We start from the raw sequence: 16,364 nt of genomic DNA, 5'->3' as shown, positions 1-16,364 counted from the left end.
ACAGTGTTAGGGGGGCACTGGCCCCCCTGGCCCCCCTTAGAACCGCCCCTGCGTGAGTTTCATGTTTTTTTCACTCCGCTGGGAAACGGCTCTCATGTCAAGAAGCATCAGATCAGTGTATGCGCTGCATCGTCCAATCAGTGAGCGATACACAGTAAGGGGGCGGGGTGAGTATCTGTGGATTTCATCGGAGGATGGTCTGGTGGTTCCTCGATTATCGCTCCTCCATTATCGCTCCTCGCTCCTCGCTCCTCGCTCCTCGCTCCTCCGGCAGAAATAACCGCCATGGGACGGTACTCAAGATGGCGCAGACAAATCAACTTCCGGTGATACAGAGGACCGATGAGCGAGGAAATTAAAATAATCGACCTGAGATACAGCCATACGATGCAGCGTGAGTCTCGAGGATAGGAGTCGAGGAGGGGAAATTAGAGTATTGAGAAGCCCCTCATGATGTCAATTCAACCCGGACCCGCAATTCCTGCACGTCTATTGGTCGATTTTTCCTGTCTATCAAAATGTACTGTTTCGATTCGGCCAAATCAACTTTAAACCCCTCTCTCTCTGCTCGCCCTCAACAATAGGCTGGCTGGCGTCCCAATTGCAGTCTTTGAATCACCTCATTGGTTGTTTGCCTAGTCAATCAGACCATTCTTGGCCGTGATTGGCTTTTCTGTGAAAAGTAGGTGGTACACTTCCGGAAAATGCATTTCCTTGTCTGTCATATGCGAAGCTAAGGGAAGAAGAACCGATTTATCCTCTGGATAAATAAATACACCATTTATCTAACAGAAGAAACACGCCAGGCATTTGAATTATACATGATATACAACCTCAATTTGACCCAGGTAGCTTAATGCTAAATTTAGCCGCCGTTTCGTATCAGTGTTTGTTAAGCTAGCTGTTATCACGTCGCTATCTGACTGCAGCCCCCTGCTCTCCAAACACACCGCCTTTGTGGCTATGAGTACGGATTTACTTTCTGATTTGGACAGTCGTTTCTTCGCTGATAACCTCCTGACAAGCGAAGACTGGGGTGAGTTAACGTTTAATGCATTCATAATGTAAATACACGTGTTCAAACGATACAAAGCTAGACGGGTGTGATAACGGGCGTGTGTGGATGCCCCACAGTAGTGCTCCAAAGCCGGGGAGTATAAACTGCGAACCCCCCTCCCCCATGGAAAATTTCCATTGTGAAAAATAAGGGTGTTATTTAATAAAGAATGTGTGAAACTATGCCCAAGATGCCCGTAGCACGCGGTTGCAGTGTGCATGTGTGCTTCCTCCGTCAGCAGACCCGGATATGCCTGTTTATCTCTAACACGGTGTGTGGAAACGAGATCACACATTTATAGAAGCACTTGTTCCTTCTGGTCTGTTCTCTTCCTTTAACTCTGTGAGAACCACAGTTTATCGTCTCGTGTTGCTTGTTTAAACTCAGTCATTACACAAGCATGGGAATATGGCTTCTAAGTGGTTCGTTTGAGAAGCATGCTAAAATAAATCCACCAAACTGAATGTACTTAAAAGATTACACCAAACTGAATGAAGTGTTAGCAGGTTATTACCTGTTTAAACATGAACAACACTATGGACCTGACTCTGTATGTCCATCATGTTAACATATTAGTTTAGATTCAACTGTATTATCATTGCATAGTACAAACGTACTAAGACAACCACTAGTGGAAGAAGTACTCAGATGTGTTACTAAAGTAATACTAATAACTTACTTAAATAACAGTACTAACGTGTTGGCATTAAAACATACTTAAAGTACCAAAAGTAAAAGTACTTATTATGCTTAAGGGCCCATTTCAGAATCATATTACATTACTTGATTATAGTGTGTTAGTGTGTTTATCACAGATGGTACATAGATCTCATTTGAAGGCTTCCAAAATGTAGTAAAGGATAAAGGAGCATACAGTGAAAACACTCAGGTAAAGTACCTCAACATTGTATGCAGTTTAGCATCTAATCAGGAGTGCAACAAACTATGAAGTGCAGAGCAAGAGTAAGAAATATATTCAAAATAAAATGTAGGATCAAAATAAGGATAGTAATACACAACACAATGTGTGAGCAATATTAACAGTGTGTATGGATTCAAAGTATGCACATAGTGCAGTGTAAGTAGGAACGAGCAATATGGAGAAAAAACATGACCAAATACCTCAATATAACATTGTTATTTTAAGGTTGACACATTTGGCTTTCAAAAAATATTTACAAGATTATTTAAAAAAAAAAAAGGTAATGTGGATTTACAGTGGGTCAAGGAACATAATGCAAACGCCTGTTGAATTCAGGAAATGACATAACATTTCTGTAATGTGGAAGCTTTTTGAACAGCAACATATAACAGTATCTTTATACTCTAAGACAAGATTTAGTCTCATATCATACATAATATTGATAATACTGATATATTACCGAACCTTAAATGCAGGAAACGGTATAGAAGTAATGCTCATACGTTGACAGTATAGAGGATAAAAAGCTGGAGGCATGATGTGAAAACTGTGTATAATCATCAGTGGTATATATTCTATAGTTTAGTATATAGTATGGACAGTAGTGCAAGTGTGGTAAGGTGAGTGTGTATTAAAGATAGTTTTTTGGTGTAGTCAGAGTGCATAAAATAAGATACATGATAATGCCGACTTATTTGCATATACGTTACTCAGGCTGTGTTAAGAGTGACTTCCTGGGAGCCCTATAGTATCCATCTTTCCACATATCTATACATCTCTTGAAACCAATCAGAGACACACAGTAGTGAAACATAACCACCAGCTGCTGTAACGTTTTGTTGCTAAATTTGTCCGGCAAACATTAAGATTGACCAGGTCTTCTGTCTGTTTAACTCTTCTGTTGTTCTTAGAGGAGATTAGATGAAACTTGAATGATTCCCGGGAGAGAAGTGGGTCAATGCAGCTGCAATAGAGATGGTACAGATGGAGGCTAAAACACAATGGATATTGACGGCAAAAAAAAACACTGAGGTTATTTGGGGAAAAAAAGAAAGCATTAAACAGGTTGCACTTCTTTTCAAATGGGTCCTTAAAAGAAAAAGGCTGTATCATTTAATTAATTATCAACAGATGCGATTATATTTTGTTTGTAATATCAATCTTAATATGCAAAAATGTTGTTGAATAAATGTAGTTGAGTACAATATTACCCTCTGAGATCAAGTATCTTACAAATTGGAAATACTCAAGTGAAGTACACATAAAATGACTGAACTACTAACTCCTTTTTTTAAATGAATAGGTACGTTTTTTGTGTATGTTGTTGTTTTGATGTTGAAGAAACCAAACATGAATAACATTCCAAAGTGTGGCAGTACATTAGTTCCTGCAGTGTTATGACATTTGAATATGTGATATCTCGAGTACAGAGCAAATATTTGCTGCTACACCAGCGATTCACACCTGCTCTCTTGGACAGGATGTGGTTCAATAAGGGCCTCCCTGTTTGTTTCAGTGTCAAAGTCCACACACGTTTTTTCTTCTCTGCATCATCAAATAAGGCAAAGCAGGACTAGAGTCAGACAGGGTCATAGTGAAATTCTCTTTACCACATATGCTGCTTAGAAATACCAACATTTTTTTATCTGTCATTTTTTTTGCCATATAATACGAGTTAACAAATTAACCAGGCAATTCATCCTTGTGGAACTTTTTCCTCTCGGTTTGCGGGTTTATTCTGGTTGTAGGCAAACTGGTTATATCTTACACAGGCTCCGTCCTCTGCTGGACTCTATGAGTACTACCCCTTGACCTTACTATGCGAGCGTTCACCTACTGAGATATCTTTAAACGTAGCCAGCCCTTTGGGCGAGCCTACCTGCGTGCGTGCGCAAGCCCACCGTATATAAGGCGGCCTCGCCTCCTGACTGTCACTGTGTTTTATGAATACTCACACACTTCCTCAAGGATCCAAACAACATTGTCATCCTGTAACACAGGCTTGCTCAATGGAATGCAGTTGTAGCTTAGTAGTCCATCAGGCTGCACATTAAAAAAATATCGCGAAAAAGAGAACAGTAAAAAAGCAGAACTGGTGCATTCTTGATGAGAACAACAAAACAAAGAAAATCAATGATGAATTCATCTTGGCAGAGACTATGGCAGGCTACAAACGTGGCTAATCTTAAACATTACAACATTTCAGATCAGGAGAACATTGTCCCTCAACATGACTCCTACACCGTTCGCATAGAGGGTCCACCACATTGAGGCCCATTCCCAAACCGCCCCCTACACCCTAACCCTCCATTTGCGCGTTCACGCAGAGGGTCCGCCATATTGAGGGCTGTTCCAAAGCAACGAGTGTGGAGCGGTGTGGAGGGGGAGTGGGCTATCAAGCCCTCAAATAGCGAGTCTGCAGCGGTGCTGACTTGAGACCGGTCTCTACCTGACCGGAGTCACGCTGTGTGTGTCTGTCAGGAAACAAGCTGTTTACAAGTAGTTCCAGCAAACATCCACTGATAAACTACGATGTTAACAACCTCATGATAACCTCATATGTTTTTAACTTAGGATCATACCTGTGTTTAGTCTAGAAAAAGGTAAATGTGTGCATTTTATTATAAAGTTGTGTATATTTACAGACCGTTGCAAAAACTAAGAAGCTTATAAACATCAGGTTTAAAACTAAAAGAGCTTTGAAACACAATGAAAGATGTTTGGAGTTTTATTTGAGTTATTAATTTAAACTTTTTGTCTAAGAGATGCTGATTTGAAACCGCTGTTACATACAGTTACGGCATTTCCTGTTTATGCCGGAGAGAGGGGAGGCCGTCCCAAAGCTTGCCGCTGTATTTACTTACGCATCTGACAGGAGGGAGCCTCGTTCAGCTGCGAGTGTGGCTACAGACGGAGTTCACTCTGTCACGGAGGGGTAGGATCGAGGGAGTGGTTTGGGATTGGGCCTAAGAGCTGTTCCAATCCAACAAGTGTGGAGTGGGAGTGGGTTATACAGAGTCTGCATCACCTGACTTCACCTGCTGCTCTACCTGACCGACTCAATGCTGTGTGGGACCGTCATGAAACACACTGTGTACAAATAGTTCCGTGCAAACAATCACTGATAAACTGCACAACAAGATAGATATTTAATATTCTCATAAAGATGTTAGCAACTTCATGGTTACTTCGTATGTTATTACTTAGGATCATATACCCGTGACAGTGTGAGAAAAAGTTTTTAGAGAGTACTTGTCCATGGACAAGTGAGTTTGGCAATTTACTTGTCCGAATACATTTTTCACTTGTCCAGAATGGACACAAATTGGGGCGACTGGAATCTTCTTCTTCTCCATCGTATTTTACATTTTCCCACGGTTTTACGACACCGCTAACGTAAGTGAGCGGTGAGATTTTACTGCATCACACATAGGGTTGGGTATCGTTTGGATTTGAACGATTCCGGTTCTGCTTTTCGATTCCAGTCATTTTCGGTTCTCGATTCCGGTTCTTTGAGAGGGTAAAAATAAGTCCCATGAAAAACTGGGAGAAAAATATATTTATGAAAACATTAAGTCAAATCTGTATTCCTATTTACAAATCACTTCATACTGTTTAATCTATTACGGTTATTGAATAGAATTATATGAAAATAATCTCTGCATTGTTTATTTAGTTTTAAGTGGTGCAGTTTGAGAATGTACAATTGGCCCAGTCTCCTCTGATGTTACACTGCAACCTGCCTGTGAGACAGAGTCCAACCACACATGTTCAACGCATAGGCCTTATAATAATAATAATAATAATAATATATTATATTTATAGCCTATAGGCCTAGCGCTTTTCTACAACTCAAAGACGCTTGCACGCTTACACATGTCCTGCAATACACATGCTGCAGCTGCCCAGCTGCTCACTGTTTGTAAAAGTAAATAAATAGTATTTTCATTTCAATAATGTACTTTCTATACCCTGCTTCATAAACAATACTGACATCCCTGTGCTCCTCCGAGTCTGGGGGTCCGGGGATGTGAGGAAAGCGCTAGGACACAGGGAGGCTGCTACACTTCATAAATGAAATGGCAGTCAATATTAACAACACAGGAGCTAAAACGCTTAATAACCTTCATTAAGCGTTAAAGAAAGAACATAAGAAAGTTTGACAAAGATGAAGCTGTTAAACGGGCATCAGATCCGCTGTGTGTAGAAAGAGAGAGAGAGAGAGACGCTGAGCCGCACCGTGCAGCGATCAGCTGATACGGAGCATAGAGAGAGAGAGCTGCGGTCCGCGGGGCTCGGCCTCCTGTCCTCACAACTCTTATCAATCCCGGGACCGGACAATTGTTATTTCTTGTTCCTACTCGGAACCGAGTTTTGCTTCCCAACTCTGCCACTGTGCTACACTTCCCGCCCCGCCCCCGTCTACTGTACAGAAAGCGGCGAGATGCATTTCCTTAGGAATCGACAAGCAGAACCGAAACTAACATTTCTAAACGAACAATGGTGGACACGTACAATTTGCGAATGAGTTCTGCCTTTTGTAAACTGAATTTATCAATAATTTTTCAATAAATCAGGGCGAAAAACGTCACTTGTCCGCCGGACAAGTCAATTGAAAGATCTACTTGTCCGATATTGTAAATAACACGTCCCGGACGGTGGGACGTGTACTTTTTCGCACACTGCCGTGTCTAGGAAACGGTAACGTGTGCATTTGATTGTAAAGTTTTATATATTTACAGGGACTGGTGCATAAACCAAGCACCTCATAAATATAAAATTTTAGAACTAAAACCTTTTTTTACAAAAAGAAAAGGCCATGAAAGATTTTTTGAGTGATCTTTTCCAAGAGATGCTGATTTGAAAGTTGAGGCTAATCTTTTTTGGTCCGGCCAATCACCACGCTTCTTTCTCCGATGTTATCTGATGATAGGTGTATCTGTGTCGTATGCCATATGTGCTTCACTAAAAAGAAGTTGCACAATTCATAGGTGCTACCGGCCACTGCTTCTACATAATCATCATTGCCATAGCGACCTGCCCTCTCTGTTAGGTGGTGTTTGACGTTAAAGATGTGTTGTGTGGAAAGTGAACGAAGAAAGAAATGACAACTAAGACTAATGAACTCACTGGGACACATTCTACATTAGATATCATTTAAAATGTTAGCTGGCTTTTTATTGTTGCTTAGTCAAATATTGAACAATAATAAACGTTGTATTTTTTTTCTGTGTTTCCCTCTTCAGATGCCTGTCTGTACCAGTGTGAGAGCATGGAGGAGGGCGAGGACGCTGACTTCAGCAGAGGGGTGAAACACGAGCCGGCGGTACGTACGGAGACAAAAAGAAAGTGATACTGTTAAGAGCTCTGGTTTCTGTCCCGGACTGAGAGAGAAACCGATGCTCGGCCTCCTGTACAAAAACTCCAGTCATTCAGTGGCACAAATGAAACATTTCAACGTTGCTTTTGGAAAGTTGAAACTATTTTCTCTCGGGTTTAGCATCATTTGATAGTGTATGGGCCCCTCTTTTGTAAACGACATTATGTTGAAGCCCTTCCAACTGCATGCAGCCACATAAAGAAACACTCGTATACACTACCTTTGCTTGCATACTCCTACAGTATATAAGTTCTTTGAAATATCTTCTCAAATGTTAGATTAAGTGACACTTTTTTTTACGTAAAACAAAAGGAACAACTTACTTTAAAACTGTCACTGCAGCATGCATCCTTAACATTGTTACTGTAACAGCAGTCATTGCTTTCCATATATTTTAACAATTTAGCCTGGCAATACATCAAAGCTTGATCCTTTCTGCAACTATTAGCCTACACTTCCAGTCACATCTCAGTATTTTATATTTTTTACTTAATTAGTAGTTTACTAAATTACATTTGAGTAACAGCGACTTGTAGCTATTCAAAATGATGTAGGGAAAAAAGGAATTACAAGAGATGTCCCACCCTTAGCACGTACAATGTGATTGAGCTTTAGCCAATCGAAGCTCCGTCTGGAGGAGCTTTGATATGTGCAGACCAATTGAAGACCATTTCCATGCACAAGAACCTATATAAAACACCAGGAACAAAAACAAAAGGCATCATAGGGACTCTGTGAACAATTCATGTATGAAATGTAGTCATTAAGTATCAAAGCAGCATGAATATTCCATATCTTTATTGTGTAACAGGAGTTATTGCCTTATACCATATTAGTACTACATCAGGTGATATACATTTTTATATTAAAGCAACTACTAACTAGTCCAAAAATGTAGTGACTTAAGAATCACAATATTAGCCTCTGAAATCTAGTGTATTAGAAGTATAAAGTAGCGTGAAATTGAAATACTTAAGTAGAGACGTGAATTATTTCTTTAACTCTGTAATTTGGAATCATTTCATTTCAAACCTTTATTTTAGATTGGTACCATTAAGATCATAGATCTATTTTTCAAGGGAGACCTGCAGCATATAGGTTCCACATGAAACATAAAACAATAAAGGACATCATACATTATCTTTACAGGATACATTTACATAGTTATAGACATTGACAAGTGCCCATAGTATCAACGAGCATTTCATTTAGCCTAGCTTTAAAAACATGCAGAGGAATGAGATTGCTCAGTTTCAATTCTTGCTGAAGATTGTTCCAAGCAAGTGGAGCTGTGCACATAAAAGCTGTCTTACCTAAGACAGTCCTTGCTCTTGGCACATCTAACAATACTACATCATGAGATCTCAGACAATAGCTGCTTGCAACTCTCTGTGTTATCAGAGAGCAGATATAATACAGGAGTTTACCCAACAAAGCTTTATAAATAAACGTGTACCAATGACTGAGCCTCTTTACAGTGAGTGATGGCAAACCTGCCTTGGCATACAGGGTACAGTGATGAGTAAGTGCTTTACAATTTGTGACAAATCTCAGTGCGCTGTGATAGGCGGCATCTAAGTTGTTCAGGCAATGGGCAGGTGCATTCATATACAACAAATCACCAAAGTCCAGCACAGGTAAAAAGGTCACAGTGAATAGCCTTTTCCTGGCCTCAAGCGAGAAACAGGACTTGTTTCTGAAAAAGAAACCTAGCCTAACCCTCAGCTTTTTAAGCATGTTATTGACATGAAGTTTAAAAGTAAGACAATCATCAAGCCAGATACCAAGGTATTTATAACAGGTAACCACTTCTAGTACTTGTCCTTGCATAGTAACAATATCTAAAACAGGCTCTGGTGTCTTTTTAGCTTTTGAAAATAGCATTACCTTGGTTTTATCAACATTTAAAAGAAGCTTAAGCTCAGAGAGCTGAGTCTGAATAATGTTAAAAACAGCCTGTAATTTAACAACTGCCTCCTTAATGGAGGGACCTGCACAGTACATCACGGTATCATCCGCATAAAAATGTAAAGTAGCTTCATCCACATTTTCACCTAAACTGTTGATATATATGGAGAATAAAAGTGGACTATTGGCGTCTCTCATTTACATTTTGTTGGCAGCAGCATAAACGCTGCAGTTAAACCCCCCAGTTAGTTCAGATGACGGGTCAAAGGATAATCAGGCTAACTGTGTCAGATGGCTGACTGACACACACACACACACACACACACACACACACACACGCACGCACACGCACAAATCCAGCCAGCGGTTGTTTTGCAAAATCGTCCACCTGACTCCCTCCTTCCTCTCCCTCTCACAGTTTGACAATAACCTTGTGTTCACCCTCGATCCTGACAACCCCACGTCGCCATGGCAACACCTTGACGAAAACCTTCTCACAGGTAACAGACCGGCCTATTACAGGCCTTCAGTGGAAACATGAAACCAGCTGCGTCAGTGTTTTGCTTTCAAGTCCATTAAACAGGAGCTGCTTCACCCTCACTGCTGACGCAGCGGTGAAGGTGGAAAACATTTAATAAGATTAAAAGCAACAGCAGTTCTGTAATAATACCGTTTTTATAAATAAACTATCTTTGTACCTGGATATATCAGGATTAAATAAGGAAACAGAGGATTATGCTGCACTATTCTGTATTTGTCTTGACAACAAATCCTGTGAAAAGACCAAAACCAACACTGGGTCCATTTCTCAATGCTGTATTACTTCCTGCCTTTGTCAATCCGTTCCAAGCCAATTGGTTTCTACTTAGACATTCTTTAAAAATCACCCCAGGAATATTTTGTTTTTATTTAAGCTACCTTCACTCAAACAAAGAGGGTCAATAGGCTTTTGTTCAGGACTTTGTTGATGATCTATTGTGTATAGAGTGGTACAGGCATGACTATAACCCGAAAATGTAAGACTTTTGGTTTCCACAAATGTTTTTTTGGTTAGTTGTCTGAAATACGGTCTGTGGTTAATATACAAGCTTAAGAGATGTCATGCTTTCTTTTAGGATGTCAGTAATTGCTCCACTGAATGTAGCTTCTGTTTGTCATGAAAACAGCAGTTGCCAACAGACTAAATAAGACTATTATGCATCATCACACTCAACATTAGCGTCCTTTAGCTTAGCCGTGGTGATGTGTAGTTAGTTTAATAACTAACTATAACATGTTGAATACCATCGCAAGACTCATCTTTTAAAAAGGAAAAAAAACATCCTTTAAAAGACATGAAGTTGCTTCTTCTTTCCGTTTTTAATCCGTGACTCGTAAAGCTTGTCATAAACTCTCATTATTCTTTGTGTAAATATAATCATTCAGTTATGTTTCAACTTAAAGAACAGCACAATGATAACCAACTCTTATATCCCTGCAAGCTTTTTTCCAAGCATATCATAGCCAGAAATAATGTTGTATTATATGCATTGTTTTTTCACCTTCAGAAAGTGATGCAGCTGAAAGTCAGACTGTTGCTGTCATCAACTCTTTGTTAGATGAGGAACTTATTTTATATGTTTGCAGTACCACAGATTTTGGTGGAATTGTTTCCCTGAACAAAAGTTCCCATTCCTCACAAACACTCCAACTTAAACATTCATCTTTAGCATCTATATTTTTATTGTAGACTGCTTCTCCTACTGTTATGTCTTTTGAATGAGTTTGCAGATATATTATTATTATTATTATTTTCAGTAAGCTCACATTTGAGCCTTGGTTTGGCAGTTTGAAATCCTCTTTCTTTGTCTTAACATACTCGTGTCATTCTTCTCTGAAGGGGAGGCTCCTGTGATCAAAAGTGAAATGACCATCACTAAGCCGTTACCTGTGGAAATGTGTACGTTTTCTGAGTTCTGATCAATTTAACAAAAACAGATTTGCTCAAATTGTCAGTATTTCATTAGTTAATGTTTTTGGTTGTGTGTCCAGTGTTCCAGGTGAAGGCAGAGCCTCCCTCTCCTGCATCCTCATTCAGTTCTGAATGCTCTGCAGCATCCCCAGACCCTCAGGTGTGTGTTAAGTAATGACTTTTGATGAGTTGTGTAAACATGTGTCTCGTTTATCATCATAAACATTGATTAGTGAAGGTTTGTTTGCTCTCTCTAAAACATGGAAAAGGAAAAAACGACTCAAAGTGACAAATCACAAAAGAGCTACAACTGTGATTAAATCAACCCAGTCTGTTCTCCTATGTTGCTCTCTTGATGGATATTAAGCTACCATAAAAACAAAAAACATGTATTTTCACATTAAAAGTCTTCCTATAAATGTGAAAGGGCTGGAGAAAGAAAAACATTTTAAAAGGAAGTTAACATGCTGAAACGTTAAAGCTTGCATTAACTGAGGACATTTGGAAATAAATATGTATATATATGAACATATAAATAGATGAATATGGACATATAAATAATGTCTCTAATACAAGGGTCTGGAAAAAAACCCTGCTACAATACCAACATTTAGAAATGTTCTTTATGTAATATAATGAAACATAAGACATTATGTTTGCAGCAGCATAAATCAGGTGTCCTAGTACAGATTATTATAAGTCATTTTACATGTTTACAAATCTGACTGCGTCTTCTCTTCCAGATCACAGTTAAAGGGGAAAACCCCCCCACTCCTCCCTACATGTACGGAGACGTGCTGTCCCCTCCGCTGGGGTCCTTGGAGGTCACCGTGGCAACTTCAGCTAAACCAAAGGCCCAGCTACAGGCACAGCTACAGACGCCGTTAGCAGCACAGATCCCAGCAGTCCTCGGTGGGATTCAGACGCAGGCTTCAGGTAGCGCCACACACCAACATGTTTGTTTTTCTCTGGGAGTTGTAGTTCAGAGGCCAGAGGCCTGTACTACGAAGCCGGATTTTCACTTAGTGAGGTAACTTCAGGGTTAACTCTGGGTTTCCGGTCCTACAACGCTGGTTCTCTTCTTACCGGGCTAGATCTCCATGGCAACTTATGCTGAACGGCTAACCTGCCCCGAAGCAGGTTAGGTTGCAGGCTAAGAGATCAACTCATTGAAAGCACAGCCTGCTGACCAATCAGAGCTCCGTGTGCGGAGTTTAAAGCGGTCAAGTCATATTACAGGAGAAAGGAAATATAGAAATGCTGCCGTTGCAGGAAAGACGGGCGGCAAAAATCAACTGACTGTGAACGTGAAAATGAATAGAATATCACCTCCCATCTTCAGAGCAATCTGACTATTATATCATTAGCTTTAAGAAAGCTTACTTAAATATCTGCCACAACATAAGTAACCGGATCAAAGTAACATTACGTAGCCTACAGTCCACGGCACTGTGAATCACATCTGTAGGAGCCAAAACGTTGATTCGTTATTTTGATTATTTAATCATTTAATGCAGGGGTGAGGAACCTTTTTCCTCTCAAGGGCCATTTCAATTTTTTCAACATCCTCCGAGGGCCGTACAAATTATTGACCTCTGCTTAAAAAAACTAAAATCACAGCCCATTCATTTGGCCTTTCTTTCATGCTGTGCAAATAAAAAGCAACCTCTTAATCCAGATATCTCACCATGACTCGCGCATGCATGCATGCACGTGCACGGTTGTGGTATGACCACCAAAACAGAAAGATATGGACACAAGATGTGTGCAAATGTATTTAGTTTCCTATCCATGTGGACATGATTTAAGTGGGGGAGGACCTTACCTCCTCTAAGGGGGTCCGGGGGGCATGCTCCCCTGGGAAGATTTGTTTTTAAATGTTTAAGTTAAAAGCATCAATCTGGTGCACTTTGAGAGCAAAATGAAGAGATCTATGGATACATCTCAACATCCATATGAAAGAGAACTGTAAGCAGATTTTCTTTTTCTTTATGGATATTTTACAAATCACCCCCCGTTCAAACTGTATTCTTGTTTATTAATAACAACTTTGTTTTACTGTCATATAGTATTTTATACCTGTTTACTTTATTCTCTTATTTTTTTCTAACTATAATGATCATATCAATAATAATACATTACATTTATAAAGCGCTTTTCCTGGTGCTCAAAGCGCTTACAAGCAAGTAAAACAAAAATAATAACAGATAAATAAAGATACAATAAATAAAGATATCAATAAAGATGATGATAAAGATGTGCCTTTACCTACTGGTTGGAGAAAAAGCTTCTTCTATTCGTTAGCATAGCTAGCTAACCAGATGCTAATAACAACAAAGTTATTGACTGTATGATCAGTATGACAGATGAACAGATCGCCCACTGGGCTTTCAACTAAAGACACAGCCACGCAAAAACTGCGGCATGTGTACGGCTCCTTATGGGTACTGCAATTTCTGAAGTGCCGGAGCGGCGTTCTGGTGCTCTCCTCAGAATTGCACCCCTGTCAGACGAGACATACCACGTGATGACACGTTTGGCTCGTGTTGTGTTCAAGGACCCTGATCTTGGCCAGGAAAAACAGGCACTCGCTTTTTTCTTTTTTTTTTGCTGTCTAGATTTCTTCAATCTTTTTCTTTTTTGCGTGTGTTTATAAATTACCTCGAGGGCCGTACCAAATGGTCTCGTGGGCCGTATACGGCCCGGAGGCCGGAGGTTCCCCACCCCTGATTTAATGTATGTAATGGAGTATAATTGATTGGTGTCATTTGATCGGGATCCGCAGCCACGGTGGGGCGGAGCGGCTGATTGGTGCTGCGATTGCCTCAGCTGGTTAAAAGAGTCCTGCTGATTATACTCTGAGTTCTATTTTGGTTGTGAAGCCACACGGTTTTTTGACCGCTGCACTGCAGAGAAGATAAGATTTGTTTATTTAAATGACGATAACTGTTTGAACATCGTCTGAAAATACCTTCATTTGTGTTTTTTAAAGAAGAGAACGAACAGTGAAGAAATGGAAACGATAACATGGAAATAAATGTACCAAAAATAAACACTATTTCTCTGAGTGATGTGTGAGCGCGTCGGCCAGATGCTAAAACCAAAGAACAGAAAAGAGCTTAAGAAAGGTGGAAAGAAGGCTCTTTTATTCGTCAAAAAATCCAGCTTGATGAGCGCTGGTCCGTGGAAACGTTTGTTTTGAAAACAAGAACTCAGAACTCATAACAGTGTGCCAAACACTCGCCTTCGTTTTACTACGGATTCTACTTCCTGGAACGACGGTGTTGTGAAACGTGAATGACTGAAGGCAACAATCACTCCTCCTCCAACTACGTATGTAACGCGTCACTGCTGTGGAGCGTTCAAAAACTGTTGGAAATGTCTCAACTCGCGGCAAACAGTACAAAATGCAAGGGAAATCAAGGCAAGACAATGAAAGTCCACAAACAATGAAGTAAAATTCAAAAGGAATAAATGTGTTGTCTTGAACAAAAATGGCAGACTTGGAAAGCTTGGAAAGTGACATTGACTGTGTGTATATGGAAAGGCTCAAGCGACTGAATTCATCAAGGAGTGCACAATTGGGTGCATTGACAAGGAAAATAAATGAAATCAGACAATTAATGGAAAATGTCTGCAATGTGGAACTGGTTAAGTCGAAAAACAACTACGCAAGGAAATGGAACAGTTAAATGATTCTGTTCAAGCTTTAATGTCCACTGAGGAGGAGAAAGAAATGGATCAGGATGAATGGTACAACCCCAAAGCAGCTGCCTTGGAAGAGTTTACTCAGGAGGTCTTAAACTGGATCGCTGATGCTCCCGTGTCCAATGTGGTCCAGAAAGAAAAAAAAAAGGACATATTGCAGGAGTGTTGCACCTCAGGACAGTATTTCAAACGTAAAGAGTGTTCATTCACAAAGTTCAAGGAGATCCTCTCGGTCTTCTATCTCATCTGCTAAAATAAAGTTGGAAAGTCAAAGTGCAGAATTGTTAGCACAAGCTGCTAGGCGGGCTCAGAAGCAAGCACTGGAAAGGGAGGAAGCTGGTTTGAAGGCAAGAAAGGAACAGCTGGAACTTGAAACAGATATTGCAGCAAACACTGCAAAATTAAGTGTAATCAAAGGAATGGAGGATTCTCATGCAGGCATGTACCAAGCAGGAGACAGAATGAATGAATGAATGCATATTGGGATAACTCACAGTTTGTGAGTACAGAATTAGAGCAAGAAAATGCTCATTTGAATGCCAACAAGCATAAACCAAACATCAATAAAAGCCTGAAGGCACCCTGGCTATCATTCCTGTGAAGGTGAAAACAAAAAAGGGTAATACCATCATAACAACATACACCTTTCTGGACCCAGGTAGTACGGCTACCTTTTGCACAGTCCATTCTACAGCAGCTTCAAGTGACTGGACGCAACACGGAGATACTCCTACGAACAATGAATAAAGAGGAGTCAGCTAAAACATCTGTCGCATGTGACCTTGAAATATGTGGTCTTGAAAGTAACCAGTATGTATCACTTCCACCTGTTTATTCCCAAAACAAAAATACCAGTACGAAAGGCAAATATTCCCTCTCAGGAGGACGTGGAACAATGGGAATACCTGAAAGAGGTCAATATACCACAAATTGATCCAGAGGTTGGCTTGCTAATTGGGTGCAACGTGCCCAAAGCTCTAGAGCCATGCAAAGTCATAAACAGCCAAGGGAATGGCCCGTACGCTGTTAAGACCATTTTAGGTTGGACAATAAATGGATCTCTAGGAAGGTCAGATACGACTCGTTGGATTAAGCCAGTCGTTGCAGCAAACAGAATTTCTGTTGTGGAAATCGAGGAATTGTTGAAGCAGCAAGTGAAGCTCGACTTTCCAGAACATCAGTACAAGGAGCGTCTGAAAATGTCAAGAGAGGATCACAAGTTCATGGAAAGTGTCTCTAATTCTGTCAAGTTGGTAGACGGACACTACAGTATTGGGCTGCCATTGAAAAAAAAACCTCCAGAAAAACGCGGGCAAAAATCCTTGATTATGCGGGCTAAATTCCTTGATTATGAGATTAAACATGCAGGGTTTTTATGTGATTTTATGCGGTGAAATTGCGGGAAGTTGCAAAATATGCGGAAATATGCTAAATATGC

General features: G+C 40.2%; 1 protein-coding gene across 3 annotated transcripts in view; it reads left to right on the top strand.

Annotated features, from left to right (window-relative positions):
- The first annotated feature begins 641 nt into the window (after positions 1 to 641).
- atf6b (activating transcription factor 6 beta) overlaps positions 642 to 16,364 on the top strand; it is a 41,820-nt gene continuing 26,097 nt past the window's right edge. For 2 of the 3 annotated variants that reach the window (XM_079654497.1, XM_079654496.1), the window contains exons 1-6: positions 646 to 1,036; positions 7,226 to 7,305; positions 9,686 to 9,767; positions 11,147 to 11,206; positions 11,299 to 11,378; positions 11,962 to 12,154. In XM_079654497.1, the coding sequence (XP_079510623.1) occupies positions 964 to 1,036; positions 7,226 to 7,305; positions 9,686 to 9,767; positions 11,147 to 11,206; positions 11,299 to 11,378; positions 11,962 to 12,154 (568 nt within the window). In that variant the 5' untranslated portion in view covers positions 646 to 963. Of the gene's footprint in view, positions 1,037 to 7,225; positions 7,306 to 9,685; positions 9,768 to 11,146; positions 11,207 to 11,298; positions 11,379 to 11,961; positions 12,155 to 16,364 lie in introns of all 3 variants that reach the window. The other variant, XM_079654498.1, reaches the window with a different exon arrangement.

This window comes from Notothenia rossii (assembly GCF_949606895.1).
Source record: "Notothenia rossii genome assembly, chromosome: 10".
In the NCBI taxonomy this organism is placed as follows: domain Eukaryota; kingdom Metazoa; phylum Chordata; class Actinopteri; order Perciformes; family Nototheniidae; genus Notothenia; species Notothenia rossii.
The sequence above is the reverse complement of the archived record's forward strand: the minus strand, read 5'-3'. Positions and strand labels throughout refer to the sequence as shown.